This window comes from Cetorhinus maximus, chromosome 12 (assembly GCF_964194155.1).
Source record: "Cetorhinus maximus chromosome 12, sCetMax3.hap1.1, whole genome shotgun sequence".
In the NCBI taxonomy this organism is placed as follows: Eukaryota; Metazoa; Chordata; class Chondrichthyes; order Lamniformes; family Cetorhinidae; genus Cetorhinus; species Cetorhinus maximus.
The window spans coordinates 16,537,666-16,560,079 of record NC_135890.1 but is presented as its reverse complement, the minus strand read 5'-3'; the positions used below and the strand labels follow the sequence as shown (position 1 = coordinate 16,560,079).

At 46.7% G+C, this 22,414-nt stretch overlaps 1 protein-coding gene across 1 annotated transcript in view; it reads right to left on the bottom strand.

Annotated features, from left to right (window-relative positions):
* col7a1l (collagen type VII alpha 1-like) overlaps positions 1-22,414 on the bottom strand; it is a 171,159-nt gene that overhangs the window by 5,349 nt on the left and 143,396 nt on the right. The window contains exons 13-19 of the mRNA XM_078553768.1: positions 19,784-19,927; positions 17,272-17,406; positions 14,636-14,782; positions 12,796-13,047; positions 3,460-3,599; positions 1,824-1,947; positions 851-994 (exon numbers count right to left, since the gene is read on the bottom strand). Of these exons, the coding sequence (XP_078409894.1) occupies positions 851-994; positions 1,824-1,947; positions 3,460-3,599; positions 12,796-13,047; positions 14,636-14,782; positions 17,272-17,406; positions 19,784-19,927 (1,086 nt within the window). The remainder of the gene's footprint in view (positions 1-850; positions 995-1,823; positions 1,948-3,459; positions 3,600-12,795; positions 13,048-14,635; positions 14,783-17,271; positions 17,407-19,783; positions 19,928-22,414) is intronic.

The following is a 22,414-nucleotide window of genomic DNA, read 5'->3' as shown; positions in this document are numbered from 1 at the left end:
AGTAGGTCATTCAGCCACATGGCTGATTTGACTGCGGCCTTAACTGCACTTTCCTGACTGCCTTGTAGATCAAAAGTCTGTCTAACGCAGCCTTGAATTTAATCAATGACCCAGCCTGCACTGCTCTCTGTAGAAGAGAATTCCAAAGAGTAACAAATTCTGTCCTTTCTGTGGTCTAGCAATGTTATACTGACTTCCTGATTTCCCTTTGACTGATGATATGGATGTGGAAGCCACTGTTTAGGGAATAATAGGGGTCTGTCCATATCCTTGGCTCCATGACATTAGATCAATTAAAAGGTCAAAGGGTAAGATTGTTGGTGTCGAGGAAGGAACCAATCACCCTCCCTCTAATGCTGCCACAAGTCTAATACCACAACTTTTTGCAAATATTTTTCATCTTGCCAAGGTTTCTTAAAGAGCACTTCATAAGCTAGTGACTTCCAGCACCCAGGAGGACAAGGACAGCAGACACAGGAACACCATCACCTTCAAATTCTGCTCCAAGCCACACACCATCCTGATTTGGACATGTATCACTGTTCCTCTATTGTCGCTGGATCAAAGTCCTGGAACCGCCAACTTAACAGCATTGCGGGAGTGCCTCACTGCAACCTCTGCAGCAGTTCAGGAAGGTGGTCCACCACTAGGTTCCAGTACAGATCCCAGTTCTGTATTGAGTTTGCCAAGCTGCTAGAAAAACTTTAAATTTCCCAGTGCATTGAGTGAGAAAGTCATCCAGGAGTTCCCATAGACTAGAAGCACTAAATCTATTAAGGGCCATTCTTGGGTCCTATCCGAAGATATGAACTATCAACAGTTGATAGACTGCGTTCAAACAGACTCATACCTAAACCAAACGCCACCCTTGCTGGCAGTTCCACCTCATCCTGTGACCGTCCATCAGTCAGCAATACCAGAATGTGTGGGACATCCTGTCGCATCCCAGCAGTTGCCTGGAATAACTCCTTTAATACATAACCAATGCCTCTGGCTGGGAAAAAGAGAAAAAATAAAACGCTGAACTAAGGATAAATATATAACATAGGAAAAAAGCTGTGGATAAGGTACATCTCAAGGACAGAAACCAGATAGTTCTGCAGAGTGTCACTCAGGGATCTCAAAGAAGGAAGCCCTCCTGGCACTGAGGAACTGGAATTTATATTAAAACCTCTTAGATTTCAAGACCGAGAGGAATGTGATGTGAACTATCCAACTTTGACAAGACCAGTGGAAACTGTACCTAATTAATAGTGCAAGGAAGGGTGGACAAATACATAGATGAGAGAAGATGCTGGTGTTGTAAATAGAATGAAGTTAGGGCAAGAAGATAAGCAGATGACCCTCAGGTAAATTTGCAAATGGAGCTTCTTGGTAACAGAGATTTTGCGTACAATGTAAAATTATTAATTCAAGACAAAGTAGAATAATACAGCCTAATACTGTTCTATACAGATTGATAATGGAGGTAGATAATGGGGGTGGGTAGAATATGGAGATGATTGATGAAAGGATACTGGGGTGGATGGTGAAAGGATAATGGAGGTGGATGGTGAGTAGCTAATGGAGATTCAGTGGGTAGGTGCATAGATCGTAAACATCAGTGCATCAAGGAAAAACAGCACCAACAAAACATTTTGATCCTTCAAATACAGTAACCATCATGTTGAAAAACTAGATTATTACATCACCCAATTATACCCAAACCAGCATGAGTCTATATTATGCAAGAAGTGAGAGTTACACAATCCTTTTCTAGGGAAGAAAAGCGTTATCCTCTACCGCTGTCTGTTTCATATCGATAAATATCTCGAATATTTCACCTGTTCTGGTGTTGCCTCCTCCATATTGAACTCCTCTGATGGCTCTCAAAACCGAATTCCTGTCCTTGTATTGATTGAGCTGGAATTCTGTCCTGGGATTGTCACTGTAATGAGCTACGGCGACCTGTTACATAAAACAAATGAACCACAGGAATGGTTAATATCAACTGGAGACCAACTAACGACTTCAAAGCAAAAGCAAAAACCACAACCAACTGTCACTGGTTGGATAGTGAAAGATGAATCAACCAAGAAGGGGATTATCAGGTTTTCAGCAAGATTATAACCCAATGAGAAATTCAACAAGCAGGACAAATTCTTAATCTCCCAGAAAGGACATTTGTATCTTTTTATAAGCAGAAGGTTAAATGGCTCCACAGAAAAATGTGGAATTTAGCCATTCAACCAAGAAGATTGCAGCTCAATAATTAGCCTGCATGCAGTCTGACAGTAGCACTGTCATAACTGGCCTCAGTGCCTCAGGGCTAGGTGTGGAAATGTTGACACCAATTCCTTCAAATCAAACTCCATGTGGGAAGGCAATAGCCTAGTTGGGTCAAATTGCCTTTTCTAACATTCTTCCATTCCAATGACATAACTGCACTAACTAATATTGGCCAGACAAAAAGAGCTCTGAATTGGTAACCTCCTCCTTGGCTAAAAGTTCACTAAAGTAACCAGACAATAGGGCATTATGGGAACCTCGTTTAGAGATCTCCCCAACCTCAAAGAGGATATTTCAGTACCAGAGGCAGCACAGAGAAGGACAAGGAAGCCTAAGCACTGTGGAGATAGATGATGCCCCACGTTTTTATTTGCTGGAGAGAAAGAAGGGAGATAGACTTAGGGGGAATCTGATTCAGTTCTTTAACATTATTAAGGGGCATCAATAACATATGTGTGAGTAGATTGTTTAAAATGTTGGGACAAGGTAAAACGAGAGGCTACCCATTCAAATGCAGGTAGCAAGGAGCAAAACTAGGTGGGAGCAATTTCTTTTCTCAGATGGCAATCAATCAGTGGGCGGCATTCCAGAGGTGACAGTGATAATGGAATTCTTTCAACTCTCAACACAGCTCTTAGAAAGGGTTATCCAATTAGTCCAACTGTATTGCTCTTTCCCCACACCCCCGCACATTTTTCCTTACCAACTTTCTATCTAATTCCATTCTGAAAGTTACTACTAAATCTGCTTCTGCTAACCTTTCCAGCAGTCCATTCAAGATCACAACTTGCTGAGTAAAATTTTTCCTCATCTCTCCCCTGCTTCTTTGGCCAATTATCTTAGGCACGCCTTTGTAAAACTATATGATTGTGGCAGAAAGGAGGTAAGATTTTAGGGAATAACCAACAAGTTGGGTTCTCTGTGGTTCACCTGACTGCCTTTGTAGCATTGGAGAGGAATTTTAACAGAGCATCCCTGAATTATCTAGGGGCCTCTGTTCTTTGCCTATCCTAGTAAAGGGGGAGAAAGCCTGGGGATGAGTCCAACAAGATACCAGTATGAGCACACATGGGCCAAATGACCTTTCTCCCCCCCAAATTGTATGACATAGCATTAGAAGAAAACATACAAAATTTCATTGAGTTTCTCCCTGTGTCCACAGACTCACCAGCCTAGAATCTTTCCACTTACCTGGGTTCCTGCAGGTCCAATCTTCGGGATGTATGAGACAATTCTGAAGAGGAAATCCCGGATCTTCTTAAAGTTATCCTGGCCAATGCTCCAGGATTCATCTACCAAAAACACTATGTCGGCCTTGGCTCTGTCACAAACTGACAAAGGGAAAAACAAAGAGTCCAGAGCAGGGATTATTAAATCCTGGTTGTCTACAAACCTCTTTGCATACCCTCTTCATCTCCAAATTAGAGCAGCTAGTTGGCAAGGTAACAGAAGAAAATTTCAATTGACACAGCATTCACAGTCTTTTGTGGAATCAAGTTCCAGATTTTACAGAATCAGAAACACAGGAGGCCATTCAGCCCATCTTCCCTGTGCCAGCTCTTAGAAAGAGCTATCCAATTTGTCCAACTCTCTTGCTCTTTCCCCACACCCCTGCACATTTTTCCTTACCAACTTTATATCTAATTCCCTTCTGAAAGATACTATTGAATCTGTTTCCGCTCACCTTTCCAGCAGTCCATTCAAGATCACAGCTTGCTGAGTAAATTTTTTTCCTCATCTCTCCCCTGATTCTTTGGCCAATTATCTGAAATCTGTGTTCTTCAGTTGCCAGCCCTGCTACCAGTGAAAACAATTTCTCAGTATCTACACTATCAAAGACCCCACGTGGGAGAACGGAGAAGGAGCAGCAAGTTCTTGAAAATCTGTCCCACTTTGTCTTCATGAACAGCTTTGGGAAACTTTGAAGAAGGAAGAAAGACCCTGTGTCATCTTCACCTATACAATATCATGAACAAGTCACTTGTTGCATTTTGACATATTTGCATTCTTGTATCATTTGATTATAATCACAAAGTGAAAGGTTGGTTGACCATATTCCCCAGAAGGTTATTTCCCTTTCAGGTGGTTTAAGATGGATGACACATGTGCTGGCAGGTCCCCGATGGCTCAGAAGGTAAACAGACAGCCCAATGAGAACTGAATCTTAGAGACAAGGGATATTGTTCTGAGTTAGCTAATCCCAGTTAGATCAGCAGTTAGGGTTCTACTTTTGGCCTTAGTGTTCTTGGCCAGGGCTCTTGCTGTTGATTGTCCTCTGGTGGCTGCATTCTGCTGGGAAGTGCTCAGGTGTGGGTGTCAAGTGAGGGCAGAATCTAACTCAGTGGTGATGGCCCACCTTAGTTGCCAAGTAGCACCCCCCCACCCCACAAAAACTCGGTATAGAGGTTCATGCATGAAGGGCTGGGCAAGCAACCAGAGGATGGCTGAAGCTGGTGGAACCGTACGCCAGCAAGAAGCCTTTGCCCCAAGAGAAAAGGAGAGGAAGGTGAGGGGAGGGGAGGAACATTGTTAGATAGCAATAGGGGAGGAAAAGTAACACAGAGCAGGAGCAGCATAGGGTAAGCAGCCCGTGAAAATGTGTTTGGAAATGTTAAACATTTTGAGGGGAATGAGAATATATTGAGGGAAGAATCTTGTGTCAATATCACTTATATCATGAGCTGTGAGGTAAGGGCATGATTTAATATATTTCATTGTTAACAGAAACACATAGGACTGTTTAGTTCCTCCAACTTTCTTCCTATTAAAGTGAACATCATTCGCTCTTATTAAACTCTCCTAATTCTTCTCAGAAATAGCAACAGGAGGAGGCCATTTAACCATTCAAACCTGTTCCACCATTCAATGAGATCATGGCTGATCAGGGTTCTAACTCCACATACACGTCTTATCCCCATATCCCTGAATATCTCTGACGTTAAGGTCTGGCTCTAATTTTTATGTCCCCTAGTCCTAGACTCCCCAGTCAATAGAAATTGTTTCTCTCTATCAGGTCCACTTAAGATATTGGGCGGAATCACCTGTGCCCACTGTCGCTGGGCGTGTTTGGTGGCGCGAGCGGCCAATATGGCGAGAAGGCCAAAAATCAGTTTTACAATGTTGTGAAACCAGTTTGCAATTGTCCGCTCAGCCCGTTGATGGTGGGCCACATTTCGCGTCATTGGATGTCGGGAATCTCATTGTAACATATCAGCATATCATTATTAAGGCTAACCCGCTGGATTCATTCCCCCTGCCCGGTGGATCGTCTGCCCACCTTGGCATGATTGCACACCGACGTGTTTCACAACAGCATATTAAAAAGTGTGCACTTAGCGGGCTGCACTTTGAGGGGAATTCGGAGGTGAGTGCACAATAACATTGCGAAGCGCTCGCGAGGGACACCTATTGGACTTCAAGTTTGAGGTGCGTTGGGGAGGGGGCAAAGGTTGCCCTGCAGTCGAGGTGGCTTTGGGAGGTGTGGAGGCAAAGGCTACCCCACAGTCGAGGCGACACTGGGGACGGGGGGGCAAAGGATGCCCTGCACTTGAAGGTAGCGCACAAGCATGTGTGGGTGGGGAGGGGAGTGGGTGAGGGAAGCGGCCACGCATTAGAGAAACTTTGTATAAAGTGACCATTCCTCTTGTAGTTCAGGTGCAGCCACATTGATACGATTGGAGTCAGGCCTCTTGCTTATCTGTCCACCCAAGCAATGCAGAGGCATCAAAATGCCATCAAGTGCTCCAGAGCTTTGCACCCCTTGGGCACAGACTGCAAACTAATGAGCATTTTAGTGGACTACAGAACAGTTGGATGACTGCACACAGTGTACAATCTCCTTGCTAAAGCTGGCCATGGAGCAGTCACTGGTGGAGGCGCTCACAGCCCCTGCAATGTCATCATCCTGATTTGGACCAGCTTCCCCCATGGTTCAAGTTAACAGTGCAGCCTTGCAGTGCGGGTTAGGAGAATGCCTGCACCCAAGCTGAGAGCACAGCATGCAGTCCAGTGGGCAACGCTGCCGCCAATCGGTCAGGAGGAGTGGGGTGGAGGAAGGTGGGATTTCAGGCAGCCATGCAGCACACTAATCTCTGGCCATCCAAGTGGTGGCAGCACTCTCCAGGATGCATTAAGGGCCTTCAGACTTAACCAAGAGATGTTCCTAGCACACCCACGCTAACCCACATGTCTCTCTTTTTCATTCTGCAAGAGGAGTACATCAGGGTCATGGAGCCTGGTGAACTTGCTATATGCCCCGTGGCATACAGAGAGCAAAGACAACGGAGAAGAGAGCGACTGAGGCGCCTGGCTGCGCGGAGGGAGGAGCAGCACCCTCTGGAAGAAGAGACGGCTGGGGCTCCCACACATGCCACCGAAGAGCCACAGTGAGCCATTGCTGGTCGGCGCCTGGCTAGACCCAGGATCTATAGAGGTCGCCTTTCATTCCTGCAGATGACCGAGAACCAGTGTCGCCGAAGACTGCGCATGTCTAGGGAAATGGTTGGTCACATCTGCCAGCTACTGCAGGATTTAGTGCCAGATGGACATGGAAGGCATCGACTGCCAGTGGCTGTGAAAGTGACAGCGGCACTCAATTTCTACGCCAGTGGCTCCTTTCAGGGCTCCACAGGTGACCTCTGTGGGACCTCACAAGCCTCCACCCACAAATGCATCCATGAGGTCATGGATGCCATCTTTGCGAGGGCACACAACTTTATGCATTTCACCCAGGACCAGGCAGCCAGGATGAAAGAGCAATTGGATTTTCCCAGATTTTGGGTTTCTCACAGGTGCAGAGTGCCATCGACTGCACTCGTGTGGCACTCAGGTCTCTGTCACAACACACGGTCAACTATGTCAACCACAAGGGATTCCATTTGCTGAATGTGCAGCTGGTGTTCAACCACCATAAACGCATCCTGCAGGTCTGCGCACAGTTTCCAGGGAGTGTGCATAATTCCTACATTCTCAGATGGCCACAGATCCCTGACGTCTTCCAGAGGCTGCAGAATGGCTCCTTGAGGACAGGGGCTACTGCAGAGGACATGGCTGATAACCGTGCGGCGGCCTCAGGCTGCAGCAGAGTGAAGGAATAATGAGGCTCATGCTGCAACTCGCAACTTGGTGGAGCAAACCATCAGGATGCTGAAAATAAGGTTCCAGTGCCAGGACTGGTCTGGTGAAGCCCTGCAATTTAGTCCACAGAGAGTGCTACATATTGCAATGGGGAGAGAGGAGCTGGCTGAGGAGGAGATGCAGGAGCTGGAATTCACCCCCGATGAGGAGGACGTTGACAGTAATGAGAGTGAGGAGATCCTTGAAGGCGATGATGATGGCGATGAGGCCCTCGCACTGGCCAGGTGAGGCAGGCATGCTTGGCAGTCCCTCATAACTGCTAGATTTGTGGAGGATGATGATGACAGCATAAGATCCTCACATTGCATCTATGAACATTTGACTCCAGTCTGGCTTCTGTCACGGAGATGCAGTGGAGGCCCTAATAGTCACTCAATTGCAGGAGGATGATGACGATGACATGCAGTGAGGACACTCCATAGATCTCCACATAGTCTCTGAGGATGTCTGGCCAAGGGCAGCTCACCTGCGCTCTGTGATCAGGGTCATATCATAGAGACACAGTCATGAAAATTCCGAAAAGCATCTGATCCTTTGTCCGCCTTCAGCACCTGAGCCTTTCAGGAGCACAGCGTCATTGGTTACAGATGCTGAAGAGATTGGGGCCAGCCCCACCTTAAAGGTGTTGAGAGCACACAGAGAGAATGACGGAACTCTGTGATGCCTGCCCATGACATTCTGGCAACAATGACAGGCACCATTGGAGGTGCAGGCATCAGTAACATGTCCAGGGAGTGTGAGGCCAGACCATCAATTTGGTCTGAAGGCTGCACAAAGCACAGGGAAGAGACCTTGGACTGAGACACCTGCCTTTATCTTGTGCAGTAAGGTTTCAGATCTGAGTGACACAAACACTGCTCATCAGAACAAGGTGCCATAGGCAGGAAGACATTCTTGGGAGTTTATTGACAATAGTGTACATTATGTACAAGTGATTAACACACATGCCTAGCCTACATCTCCTTAACTTTCCTAACCCTGCCTTGGTGCTCCCCGCACATCCACAGCGGAGGTGGAGGCAGCCTGCTGACTGCTATACCCTGTCTGTGATGACCTTGACGCGTGTCCTCTGCAGGGCCGAGACCTGGAGGGCCCTGGCCTGCTTTCGGGGTTCTGCTATGTGGCAGTGGCATCCTCCTCGGCCTGTGGAGCTGGAGCTGCTGAGGTCACAAGAGGAGGAGAATCGGATGGGCTGGACACTCCCAGAGTCATCTGGATGGATGGCCCGGCGGGTACACCCGCTGATGCCCCTCCCTATGGGTGCCAAAGGGATCCAGGCTGACTCCTTAAGGAGAAGGGGTAATTGGAGTGAGATCGGGCTGCCCTGCACCCTTCTCACGTACACACTGTTGGAGGCCAACTATGGCCTCAGCGATGGAGTTCAGCCCGCGCAGCAGTGCAGGAGCGATGTCCTGGACCACGGTCTCCATGGCGGCCACCGTCCTACCAGTGTTGACTTCAGTGCGTTGCCATGCTGGCACTAACACCTCAACCTGAAGGCAGATGGACTCCTCCATTGTGCCTTGCAATCTGAGGAGTGCAGCGGACATCCCTTCCTGATGTTCCCGTGCTTGCCTTTGCAGCTCCAGCAACCATGACACAACCGCGTCCAGAGACTCATCATCTGACTCGGACTCAGCAAATTTCTGGCCTCCAGCAGTCCTCCGAGTGCTAGACATCTGGGAAATCCCTAAGGCTGCCTGTTGTGGATCAGAAAGTGTGATGTGTTCACCAGATTGTGATCCCAAGGCTACTCTAAAGCTAGGTCCCACTGAGGTGTGTGCCCCAGTGCTGGTGGAGGGTATGGGTGAGCGCTGTGATAGGACTTCAAGTAGGGTGCCTTCAGATTCTTCTTCAGAGGTTTCCTCGGGGCTTGATTGGAGGCCCTGGGTCATGGACTCCGTCGGATGTTTCCCAGATGTGCCTGCGAAAGCAAGGGGAGATAATTAGTGCATGGCAGTAGCTGTAAAACAGGACACATCACTCAGAGCATGATTGTCTGATGGATGTTGCACTGCTGGATCCTCACTTGGTAGAGCACCGCTGACCTCACCACCAGCACAGGACCGGTCCCAGTCATCACCGGCCAGCTGGATGGCTCTGTTTTCAAAGACCATGAAGACCTTGATTTCAGGCTTCCTTTATCAGTCTGCGACCTCTCCCTCTTGTTGTGTGCCAGCTTATCCTAAATGAATAGAGTTGAAGAGAGTGTAAGCAGGATGCCTACCAGGCCAGATGATAAGCATGTCCGGCATGCGTCGGTGGTGAGTGGTTCCATGGATGCGATGAGGACAATGTATGGCGCGAATGTTACTTGCCACTTGTCAGCCCAAGCCTGGATATTGTTCAGGTCTTGCTGCATTTGGACATGGACTGCTTCAGTATCTGAGGAGTCGCAAATGATGTTGAACATTGCGCAATCATCAGCGAACATCCCCACTTCTGACCTTATGATGGAAGGAAGGTCATTGATGAAGCAGCTGAAGATGGTTGGGCCTAGGACACTACCCTGAGGAACTCTTGCAGTGATGTCCTGAAGCTGAGATGATTAACCTCTAACAACCACAACCATCTTCCTTTGTGTTAGGTATGACTCCAACCAGCAGAGAGTTTCCCCCTGATTTCCATTGACTCCAGTTTTGCTAGGGCTCCTTGATGCCACACTCAGTCAAATGCTGCCTTGATGTCAAGGGCAGTCACTCTCACCTCACCTTGCGAATTCAGCTCTTTTGTCCATGTTTGAACCAGGGCTGTAATGAGGTCAGGAGCTGAGTGGCCCTGGTGGAACCCAAACTGGGCGTCAGTGAGTAGGTTATTGCTAAGCAAGTGCCGCTTGATAGCACTGTTGATGACCTCTTCCATTGCTTTACTGATGATGGAGAGTAGACTGATGGGGCTGTAATTGGCTGGGTTGGATTTATCCTGCTTTTTGTGTACAGGGCATAGCTGGGCAATTTTCTACATAGCCAGGTAGAAGCTAATGTTATAGCTGTACTGGAACAACTTGGCTAGGGGCACAGCAAGTTCTGGAGCACACCTTCAGTACTATTGCCGGAATATTGTGGGAGCCAATAGCCTTTGCAGTATCCAGTGCTTCAGCCGTTTCTTCATATCATGTGGAGTGAATTGAATTGGCTAAGGACTGACATCTCTGATACTGGGGACCTCCAAAGAAGGCTGAGATGAGATCATCTACTCGGCACTTCTGGTTGAAGATTGTAGCAAATTCTTCAGCCTTAACTTTTGCACTGATGGGCTGGGCTTCTCCATCACTGAGGATGGGGATATTTGTGAAGCCTCCTATTCCAGTGAGTTGTTTAATTGTCCACCATCATTCACAACTGGATGTGGCAAGACTGCAGAGCTTAGATCTGATCCGTTGGTTGTGGGATCGCTTAGCTCTATCACTTGCTTCTTATGCTGTTTGGCACGCAAGTAGCCCTCTGTTTTAGCTTCGCCAGGTTGACACCTCATTTTTAGGTATGCCTGGTGCTGCCCTCCTGCACTTTTCATTGAAACAGGATTGTTCCCCTGGCTTGGTGGTAATGGTAGAAAGGAGGAATATGCCAGGTCATGAGGTTACATATGGTGGTTGTATACAATCTGCTGCTGCTGATGGCCCACAGCACCTCATGGATGTCCAGTCTTGAATTGATAGATGTGTTCAAAATCTATCCCATTTAGCACGGTGGTAGTGCTACACAACACGATGGAGGGTATCCTCAATGTGAAGGCAGGACTTCGTCTCCACAATGACTGTGCGGTCACTCCTACCGATACTGTCGTGGATAGATGCATCTGTGGCAGGCAGGTTGGCGAGGATGAGGTCAAGTTTGTTTTTCCCTCACCACCTGCCACAGACCCAGTCTAGCAGCTATGTCTTTTAGGACTCTGCCAGCTCGGTCAGTAGTGTTGCTACCAAGCCACTCTTGGTGATGGACATTGAAGTCTCCCGCCCAGAGTACATTCTGTGCCCTTGCCACCCTCAGTGCTTCCTCCAACTGTGTTCAACATCAGCTGAGGGAGGGCGGTACGTGGTAATCACCAGGAGGTTTCCATGCCCATGTTTGACCTGATGCCATGAGACTTCATGGGGTCCGGAGTCGATGTTGAGGACTCCCAGGGCAACTCCCTCCCGACTGTATACCACTGTGCCCTGCTGGCCCTCTCCTGCCGGTGGGACAGGATGGTGATGATGGTATCTGGGACATTATTTGCAAGGTATGATTCCGTGAGGATGACCATGTCAGGCTTGATTAGTCTGTGAGACAGCTCTCCCAATTTTGGCACTAACCCCTCCTCGATGTTAGCAAGGAGGACTTTGCAGGGTCGATGATTGCCATTGTTGTTTCCAGTGCCTAGGTCAATGCTAGGTGGTCCGTCTGGTTTCATTCCTTTTTTGTGACTTTGTAGAGGTTTGATGCATCTGAGTGGCTCGCTAGGGCATTTAAGAGTCAACCACATTGCTGTGGGTCTGGAGTCACATGTTGGCCAGACCAGGTAAGGACAACAGATTTCCTGTCGTCCAGGTAAGGACGACACATTAGTGAACCAGATGGGTTTTTACAACAATTAACAATGGTTTCATGGTCATCATCATCTTGAATTCAAACTCCACCATCTGCCATGGCGGAACCCGGATCCTCAGAGTATTACCCTGGGTCTCTGGATTACTAGTCCAGTGACAATACCACTATGCTATCGCCAAATTGGTGATGTTGCTGCCCATCCTGCAGCCAGAGCGGGAGTAAAGGACTTCACGGCGAGCCTCCATTGCATCCTAAAGGCGCTCGAGGGACCTGTCACTGAACTTGGGTGCTGCAGTCTTTTCGCCTTTCAGGGCCATGTCTTCCATGCAGCAGTCGTGGGCTGGAAGCACTGAGATGTGTGCATGCAGCTCAAATACGGCGCTCAGCATGACGAAGTGATGAGGTGATGGCTTGGCAGGCGAATGAGAGCCCACCCACCATGGAAACGGCATGTTTCTTGGGAATACATAATTAATACGGCGGGTTTGGGTTGACAGAGTGTGTAAAGCTGCCATTGCGGCCGGCAGATAAAACATCGTTTTACCCGCACGCTACTACACTTAGCGCATATCTGGGATGATTCCGCCCAGTGAAAACACCTCTTAGCCTTCTAAATCCCTAGTAGTATCCTAGTTTGTACTGTTTCTCGGTTCCTTCTGCTCTGGTTGAGTGTATTTTGCCACATTTATGTTACATCAAGCACCAGTTGCCATTATCTTTTGTTCCTGTATCATGAGTTGATAAACTTAATGAAAATAGCTGGCCCAGGAAGATTGAAATCACCTGGATCTGTCCGTTGGTATCCTTATGGATTAATATATGTTCTTTGTTCAGTTGATCCATAACTGGGTCACTCACTTACCAGGTCTATCCTGCACGGCCTGAGGTGCTGAGGCTCTCCTGGCAGTGGCAGGAGTTGTGGCAGGGCTGGTGGTGGCAGTGATCCTCCTGATGGTTGTAGTGATGGTTGTAGGCGGTGAGGTTGACTTGCCTCGGCTGCTGCTTAGTTTCCCAGCATCGGATCGAAACGTTGAAGCAAGGGCAGGTTTGGTTACCAGGGCGACTGGTGAAAGAACCATTGGTTTTGCCGTGACTGAAGGTTTCTTTTTGGAGCCTGAGGAAAGATCAAAACAGAGGCAGATCATTTCAGACAATGATGTTAAAGCCTAGGAATTACTTCTTTCAGACAAGATTATTCTTTTTTAAGGTCTGCCTTTACTATGTGTACAACTTGGAGTTACTAATTATCCCTGCATTTCAATTAAGAAAAGATTGCAGCCAATTGACTTTTGATCTTTAACCTTCAATCTGTGATTAAACCATGTTTTTAAAATCTGATTTTCTGTCCACAAATTCCTGACCCAGCTCCCAAATTTAGTCCAGAGGATGAGTGGGTGACCAGGGATCTGGTACTACCTTCTGAATGGAAGTGATTCAGAGTCAAATCATTCCCTGATTCCGCAATATTAAGAGGAATTGGGACATAATTCCTCATTCCATGAGCTCCCAGTCTCTGCAATATTAGGGAGCAGTGGGATATAATTCCTCAACCCATGAGCTCCCAGATTCCAATGCTAGAGGAGAAGTTGAATACAATTCCTCACTCTCCGTCATTTTTGGAGGCTAAAAGCTGAGAGATGTCTCTTCTTTCTTTTTGCCGGCCCTGGTTCCAGCAGGGAATTGGTCAAGGCCTGGGACAAAGCTGTGGATGCTGACATTCTAAGCCAAAGCTGACGTTAGCGGCTGGGATGCCTTACACCGAAAACACCTTCAAATTAACAGATTGGAACTCATCTATAAAGTTACAAGAAATCAATCTCAATTCCAGATCAGTAAATACAGAGTTTAAATGAATTTGCAATCATTTAATTTGGCAGATTAAACTGAACATTCCCTGCACTTCCTGACCATGGCAATGTTGAGCTTGGAAGGTCGCCTGTTCTCCTCAGTGCCCCCTGGTGGGTATTCTGTGGCACTGCAGGTTGCTGTCTGAACCTGTCCCATCCTGAATGCTATTTATTTTGCATATTTATTCCAGTGGCGCCCTTCCTGATTCCTATAATCCACGGTGGAGGTTTTCTAGCAGCCTGATTAGCCTGGGTTTGATTGACAGAGCTTCTGATTAATGGAGGTAAGGGCAGGCCAGTCGAAGGGGCGACTTGGGGGAGCGTCATACAGAAATGACCGTTATTGGTACGAGGTTCTTGGCACTTGCAAGTGGACATTCATTATTTATGTTTTAATTATTTACTGAAATGATTCAATTACCACCCGTCTAATTAAGTTGTGTTGTTGACTTAATACAGGTTGGAAGCTGTGTCGATCAGAAGTAGCATGAAGCAAAGCCTGAGCAGGCCTAGGGCAGGCTGAGTGGGTCAGTGATGCACTCCAGTAGAGGTTGAGAAGGCTGCAATGCAGAGTAAATGGGCCTGAGCTGGACTGTAGTGAAGATGTACAGGAATACAGCAATGCCCTAAACTGGCCTCATCTTCAACCTTGTGAACAACAGCAGGAGAGCTCTACTAATACGATTAAACCAATGGATAATGACGCCTTCCTCTGAAGTAGACATAGGCATGAGATGGTGCAGGTGGGAAAGAGCCTGTGCGTTTAAAGAATCCAACCACAGCATTTGAGGTTTATCCCTTGACCTAGTCTGGAATCAGTCTGGCTTCTTAAGCTACAATAACGAGGGCACTCACGTGTCTGGGCCGAGACTACTATGGGTGTTCCATGCCTGCTTCCAACCATAGTCGAGACTCGGATGGTGTATGTGGAACTCTCTTGCAATCCACTTATTACGTAAAGCATTGTATCTGCTGGGACAACTCTAGTCCTCTCAGGACCTCCTGGAGAGATAATTAAACAGGTGATAGTGTGGTATTCTTTATTATTCTTGGTTCAATCACAGCACGATAGCTCGAAATCAGAGCTCTTTTTTCTCTATTTCTGCAACTTCACCCTAAGTACAGTGGAAGTTGGGCTGCCTACTTTGCCGGATGCGTTCCTGAAAGTTTCATCACAGACTTTGTTCCAATCTTCAATATTCGTATAATTAATCATCAAAGTATTCAAAATAAATGAGAAAAAAACACTTTTTCTTTTAAAGCCTCTTTGATTTTCCTGCTCGGTTTGCTCACAACAGTGTCCTGGAGATTAACCTTTCACTCCTGGAGACTCCAGGAAAACTTGGAAGGGTTGGCAGACCTAAGCAGGACCCCTGGTTACAGACATTAGTGGGGTTTCCATCGCACCACCAGAGAAATTTCAGGGCCACGGGCCAAATTATATGGGACGCCATGGTACTACACTCTGGTAATGAGGAGGCAAGCTGCAACGGATCAAGACTTTGTAAGTGTTTGGGGGTCAGCAAGGGGGCTGAGGGTTGTGGTTTGAGAGGCCAATTGCAGGAGGGAAACCTGGGGGAGAAACACCTTGAGGGGGGGCCCTTTCGATGGGCCCAGGGAGCCAGTTAAGGAGGGACCCCCTACCACCCACCACCAGCCCGCACAGGGAAACCTGCCAGACAGTGCTTAGTGTGGGTCTCTCATTCCAAAAGTTAAATGCCAATGGCATTAATTGCCCACTTAAGGGCCTCAATTGGTCCACTGGCAGACAGGCCACCTCACGCTGCCCCCACTACTGGTATAATTGTAATGGGAGCAGGGGTGGGTGGGTAAGTGGTGGGCAGACCAACCATTGGATGTTACGAGCCCCTCTGACTTTTATTGACAGGTGCCCATAAAACCCAACCCCACAGCTCCAGGAAAGTTCCTGACCAATAGCAAAATTGCAGAGAGTTCAGGCAGCACAATGTCCATTCACACTCAGGGCTTGGGATAGGATCCAATCCAAGCTGGTGAACATCTCCCATCTCTCTACCCTTCCACCATTGGGTGGATTTAGCAACTTTATCCAGGGATAGAACTGAACCGTACAGTTGCAGCAAGGCTCAGGATTAATTCCCAAGTCTTTTTCTAAGTTAGCAGGAGGATGCCATAGTGCTTCTGGATTTTGGAAACTGACCAAGATTCCTGTTCCAAATCATTGTGCAGTGTTCCACGCTGGATCTTTGTGTGCTTATTGAGAGAGGATGGAGTTCGGCTCAGGGATATGTGATGGCCCCCAGGAGCAAGTAGCCTGTTGACATTCACTAATGAGGCTCAAATGAGAATAGCAGCCACTTGGGCATTGTAACAGTGGGACTCTATTCAGCCATGAGTGAAAGCCTTCAACAGAGGAAGAACTGACTGGAAGAAACAAAGGGAAAAGTAGCACGGTGGTGCTGCAGAGGGCACTGAACTGTCAGATGCAGGAAGCGTTGATCTGTTATAGGTAGGGAATACTGGACATTATTGAATAAACAGACAGGCAAAAAGCATTTTCCCCAACAATGCCAATCCTCATCATAATAACGGAGCACACATACACACACACACACACACACATATATATACACACACACACTCAGGCATGCACAGACACATATACATATACACACACACACAAGGCGGAATTTTACACTGTGGGTATTTTACAGTCCCGCCGAAGTCAAAGTAATTTTGACTGGCTCGCCACATTTTACTGCCCCTCCCCCTCCACCGCGATGGGGCCATAAAATTCCACACACACACAAACACAACACTGCCTACTCAGAAACACATTAGCATTACATATATGTAGATAAGTTAGAAACTTGTTGATCTTTTAATGGCCAGACAAGTGACAGAGTTGGATGAGGCAGCTCCCAACAATGTAGTTTTCAAATGCCTGTCATGAATATCAGAAGTGCAGTAATTCCAATCATGTGCCCAGAAGGAACAGTTTGATTAAAGCTATCCACCACTAGGGTATCTAATGTGGTCTTTGGATAGATCCTAGATCAACCTCAGACCTTGCTGAAGTGGAAGTATTTGCAGGATGAGAGAGGGAAAGAGCAAGGGGAATGGAACTAATTGGATAGCTCCTTCAAAGAGCCAGCACAGGCATGATGGGCTGAATGGCCTCCTTCTGTGCTACATCATTCCATGATATGTAGATTAAAAGAGAAAAATAAACTTGTTTAAGTATAAAATGGAATGGGAAATGGGCTGCAGGGTCACAAATACAATTGCCAAGTTCAGTATCAAAACTCCATTCCTGTCTCTCACTCCATGTTATCCAACACCACTTTTATTGGCTGGGAATTAGAGGAGTTCATCTTAACTTGCAGGCTGTCTTTCAGCTGAATATGTTTGGTTCCTATTAAGCAAGTATGTGAAGTGTGTAACAGGCAAATACAGGTAGAAGTTAAACCTTATCTTACAAGAGTGTAAATGATCAAGATAAAAGTCCCTACCTCGCAGTAGAGCCCAAGATATTCTATATCCCGAGATGCCAGGCATCTTTTTCCAAGAGAGTTTTAAGCTGTTGGATCCAGTTTCTATGACCTTCAGTTCCTTCACTGATTGGACCTGTTCAGAATCTAGAGAAGCTGTAAGCAATGAAAGAACACACTGTGGTTAAAAGCAATGGGTCCTGTACGCTTTATCCATGTGTTCTGCGATGGAGCCTTTCAGTCAGAAGGAGACAGTGATTGCTGAGCACAAAATGGCTACTGTGATTGTCTACGTAATAACTGCACTTTGAAAGTAATTCGTTGGTTGGGAAAGCACTTTGGAACGCAACCATCAGGAAAGATTGAGCAGGCTGAAGCCTGAGAGGAGGAGAGGGCTTTAAAATTATAAAAGGGGTGGATGTGGAAATACCTGTGGGCGAGCCCAAATCAAAGGAACATAAGACAAGGAAGCCACAAACACATCAACTAAGGAATTTAAGAGGAATGTGTTAGCACTTTGAGAATGTGGAATTCACTGCACCATTGGGTGGTTGAAGAAGAAAACTTATATGGGGAGTGGGTTATGCATCCATGAGGGGAGAGAGGAACAGAGAACTAAGAGGGTAGGTCTGAAGAGGTTATTAGGGCGGGAGAAGGTATATATGGAATATGAACACCAGCACAGACCAGTTGTAGGGGGCAATTTTATGCCCTCTTTTGTGGCATGTTTGGAGGTGGTAGGGGCAATAAATCAGGCAGCAGCATAGCGTGCAAGCACCCCACCGCCTTCCTGCCTCCGCCAAGATTAAGCCTGGGCACCAAGGCCCGTGGTCGGACTTCCTGCTCAGCCACCAATTGAGGCCCTGAAGTCGCCAATTGATGACTACTTAAGGGCCTCACCCCATCACCACTGGTATTAACCCAGCTGTGGGTGGGCCTGTTGCCATGTAGCTTGCACGATAAGCAAACCTGTGCAGGTTGCTTTTCTCCTGGGGACGTGGAAGAGGGGCCTCATTCAAAAGCACACAGTACCTGATTGACGGACCTAGCATTGGGAAGGGGGGAGCCACTGAGAGCCACTTCCCTGCCCTTGCTGCTGACCCCCCCCAGCCACCCCCCTACTCCCCCCAACACATGACCCCCACCCTGCAAAACCCCTACCGCCATGACGTACCCCTGGCCTGGGTCGCTCCTTGATCCTGGGCCCCTGGCGGCTATCATTCCCGCAGTAACCACCAGCTCCCTGGTGATGCTGGTTAGCAAAAGAGCTGCTGGCCTCTGATTGGCCAGCAGATCCCAGGGATTTCTGGGATAGGCCCATCAGTGGCCACTTAAGTGGGAGGCGCTTAATAGTGACGGGACTTCCCTGAGGAGGCAGCACAGGTCTATCACCAGCTCTCCAGCCTCCATCAAATCCTCCTGTCACATAGATTCTATGTGGGACTATGTAAATGCAAGTTTGTTATTTCCTTCCCTGAATTTTAAAGAAAGAAAGGAAGATCTTGCATTTATATAGCACCTTTCAACGCCTCAGGACGTCCCAAAGAACTTTACAGCCAATGAAGTTCTTTTGAAGTGTCGTCACCATTGTAACGTAGGGAAATCTTCCTCTCTGATTCCTTCCAAATTCCAAATACTTTGTCCCAAATGCTCTTCCCCCTCCTTACATCCTCACTGAAATGAAGATTGATCACAGGCACTCTGGTTTATACTCTGTCTGACAATGTGTTGAACTCAAGACCCTTCACACTATCTCCAGCTCAAATTCATCCCATCTCAGGAGTTCACAGCTGTGGAACACAGTCTCTCTCTCTGTCTCTCTTTCCTTGTGCAATCCATGGGCTTTTAAAACTCAAATGGTGTCAGCTAACCATTGCTATTTGATTTTTCAAGTCTTCTCCCTTGTTATGTTCAGCTTTTGTGGTGTCCTGCAGAAAGGTTTGTGACTTTTCAACCAGCTACTCAATAATAAAAGGAGTCATGCATGAGAGTGGGAGGAGGCCATTCAGCCGCCCAAGGCTGCACTGCTGTTCAATCAGATCATGGCCTATCTGTAGCCCAAATCCATATGGAGCCTTTGTTGAATATCCCTTGATACCCTTAACTAACAGAAATATACCAATTTTAGTCCTCAAAGCTCTTATTTTCCCTAAGCATCCACAGGTTTTTGGGGAGAGTGTTCCAGACATCTATGAGCCTTTGAGAGAAAAGGTGTCTCTTGATTTTGCTCCTGTGTGGGGCCTATTCCTAATTTGTTTTATTATCTCCCCTCATTCTGATTCCCTCAGCAGAAGAAATAGTTTCTCCCTATCTACTCTGTCGATTAAATAATTAACCACTCAAATCAGACTGTCCCTCAGTCTTTTACAATCAAGGGAACGCAAGCCAAGTTTATGCTTTCTGTCCTTGTAATTTAACCCTCTAAACCTCAAAATCATTCTGATGACTCCCCCCATGAAACAGCAAGTTTCCTCCCCACGATGAATTAAAACGAAGGTATTACTAGTGCCCCTCTGTCCACCTCACTAATTACCTGTCATCTGAGACAGGGACACAGCAGGCCCCTCGGAGTTTCTATACACAGCATTGATGCTAATTGTATAGCGAGTCCCAGGGTTCAGGTTTCCAACATGGAAAGACAGCGTGTTGCGATCCACATATTCACTCTGAGTTTCACCTCTCCCTAGCATGAAAAAAAACATTGAAATATAAGGATTTTGGAACAGATTTATACAGGTTCACTATGTTACTGCAGCCAGGTCAGTGCTTTGATTCTCTAGAATTCAAAAACATTTAAAGCACAGAAACAGGCTATTCAGCTCAACATGTTCATGTCAGTATGTATGCTCCACACAAGCCTCCTCTCGTCCTTTTTCATCTAACCCCAGTAACACATCCTTCGATTTCTTTCTCCCTCACATCTAGCTTCTCCTTAAATGCAACTATGCTGTTCGCCTCAACTACTCCGTGTGGTAGCGATTCCACATTCTAACCACCCTCCAGATAACGAAATTTCTCCTGAATTTCCTGTTGAATTCATTAGTGACCATCTCATTTTTATGGTCCCTAGTTCTGGTCTACACCTCAAGTGAAACCATTTTCTCTGTGACTACCCTATCAGACCCTTTCATGATCTTAAAGACCTCTATCAGGTCACCCCTCAGTCTTCTCTTTTCCAGGAAAAGGGCCCCAGCTTGTTCAGCCTTTCCTGATAGCTATAACCTTTCACTTCTGCTATCATTCTAGTAAATCTTTTTGTGCCCTCTCCAGAACATCTATATTCTATTTTACGGATCACTGTCTGTAGCAGAATAAATTGGTTGATGATTGGGCAGGAACACTCACAGGTGCAACACCCAAGCTTCTCCAGAAGAACATAAGAAACAGGAGCAGGAGTTGGCCATTCGGCCCCTCAAGCCAGCTCCATCATTCAATAAAATCATGGCTGATCTGATGTGGCCTCAACTCCACCTTCCTGCCTTTCCCACATTACCCTTGACTCCCCTGACAATCAAAAATTTCTCCAACTCAGCCTTGAATATATTCAATGACCCAGCGGTGGGGGGAGAATTCCAAACACTAACAACCCTCCGAGAGAAGAAATTCCTTCTTATCTCTGTCTTAAATGGGAGACCTTTTAATTTGAAATTGTTTCCCTTAAGACGTACTAATGAATCCAATAGGAAATTCAGGAGAAACGTCTTTACCCAGAGAGTGGTGAGAATGTAGAGCTGTCCGCCATAATAAGTAGTTGAGCTGAATAGCTTAGATACATCTAAGAGGAAGATAGATTAATGTATGAGGGAGAGAAAAAACATAGAAGAATATGTTGATGGAGTTAGATAAAGAGGGAGGGAGGAGGCTCAAATGGAGCATGAACACCAGCGTGGACAAGCTGGACTGTTTATGTCCTGTAAATATGTAATTCTACCTAACACTATGCCTGTAAAATGCATGTTAGAAATTCAGCAGCATCTTAATTTGTCACCAGCCTTGCATCCATCAGAAACTGAGTTATAGCATCCCTACAGTCAGGCTCAAAGGACCTTGAATCAAGGAGAGAAAGAGGAGATGTTAATCCAGTTAGTCTGGGCTGGATTTAACCCCAGATCTCAGGGGTGACAAGACAGTTCTAACCCACTCTCCCGCCCAGCCTTCTCTCTGCATTTACAAAGTAGCCTGGCAACATCCAGTGTCAGAAGATAGTTTCTGCAACAATTAAATATTAATAAATAGTGTCTTAGCATAGTTAGACATGATGGACTGGATTTTCTTGGAGTTGGGAGGACTCCTGGAGGTGTGAAAATGACAACTGGGACCAAATTCTGGGTTTCCAATTTTCACAAATGAGGGTTAACAGTACAAGCTGCTATGGGTCAAGAAACCACACCCAGCACTCCTGACCTGGTCAGCTCCGTAGGGGGGATAGGCATGTCCTTGTACTTAGTAATTTTCATGCAACTGGGCCAGCCAATAAGAGCCCAGACATCCATTAGTGTGTTGAAACAGCTGCACCCCAGGGAAAACAAAGATTGACAGCCCGGTTTCTGTGACCTAGTCCGTCAATTGCACAATATTTATTTCTATATGATAAAGAGGTTTCAAGTGCTTGCAGTTTCTGCTATTGATACTCTAAAGGGTCTGGATGATTCACTCTTTTATTGGGCTGTAGTGAAATGAGTTTTGTTTTAAGGAAGTGGAAAGTTATGAATGAATGACTGTTTTAAAGCTTCTTTTTAACATACCCTATTATCACTATAGGGATCATAGGTTCCATACAGAGTATATCATGGATGAATGAGCATGGAAATGCCATAGCTTAGCATGGAAGGTTTGAGGGGCCATTCGGGGCTGGATGATGGGGCATAGCTTTGCATGCAGGGTATGAGGGGCCATGGTGAGTGTGTGGGAGGCATGAGCTGGCATGGGGAGTGTGCGGGGGGTTGAGGGCTAAAGGACTGCTTTCTATTTTATTGTTTTTATTTTAACCGGGACCAAGTTCTATAGTGCTAAGGTGGGCCTTTTAAAACAGCCCACTTCGGCACCCAACAGCCACAGTGGGTGGCTCCAAACTCTTTCTGGAGGCAGTGGACCCAACTCCCGTTAACAACCAGGCACGCCAAGCCAGGAAATTTCCCAACTCCCGCTACCCACTTCGAAGATG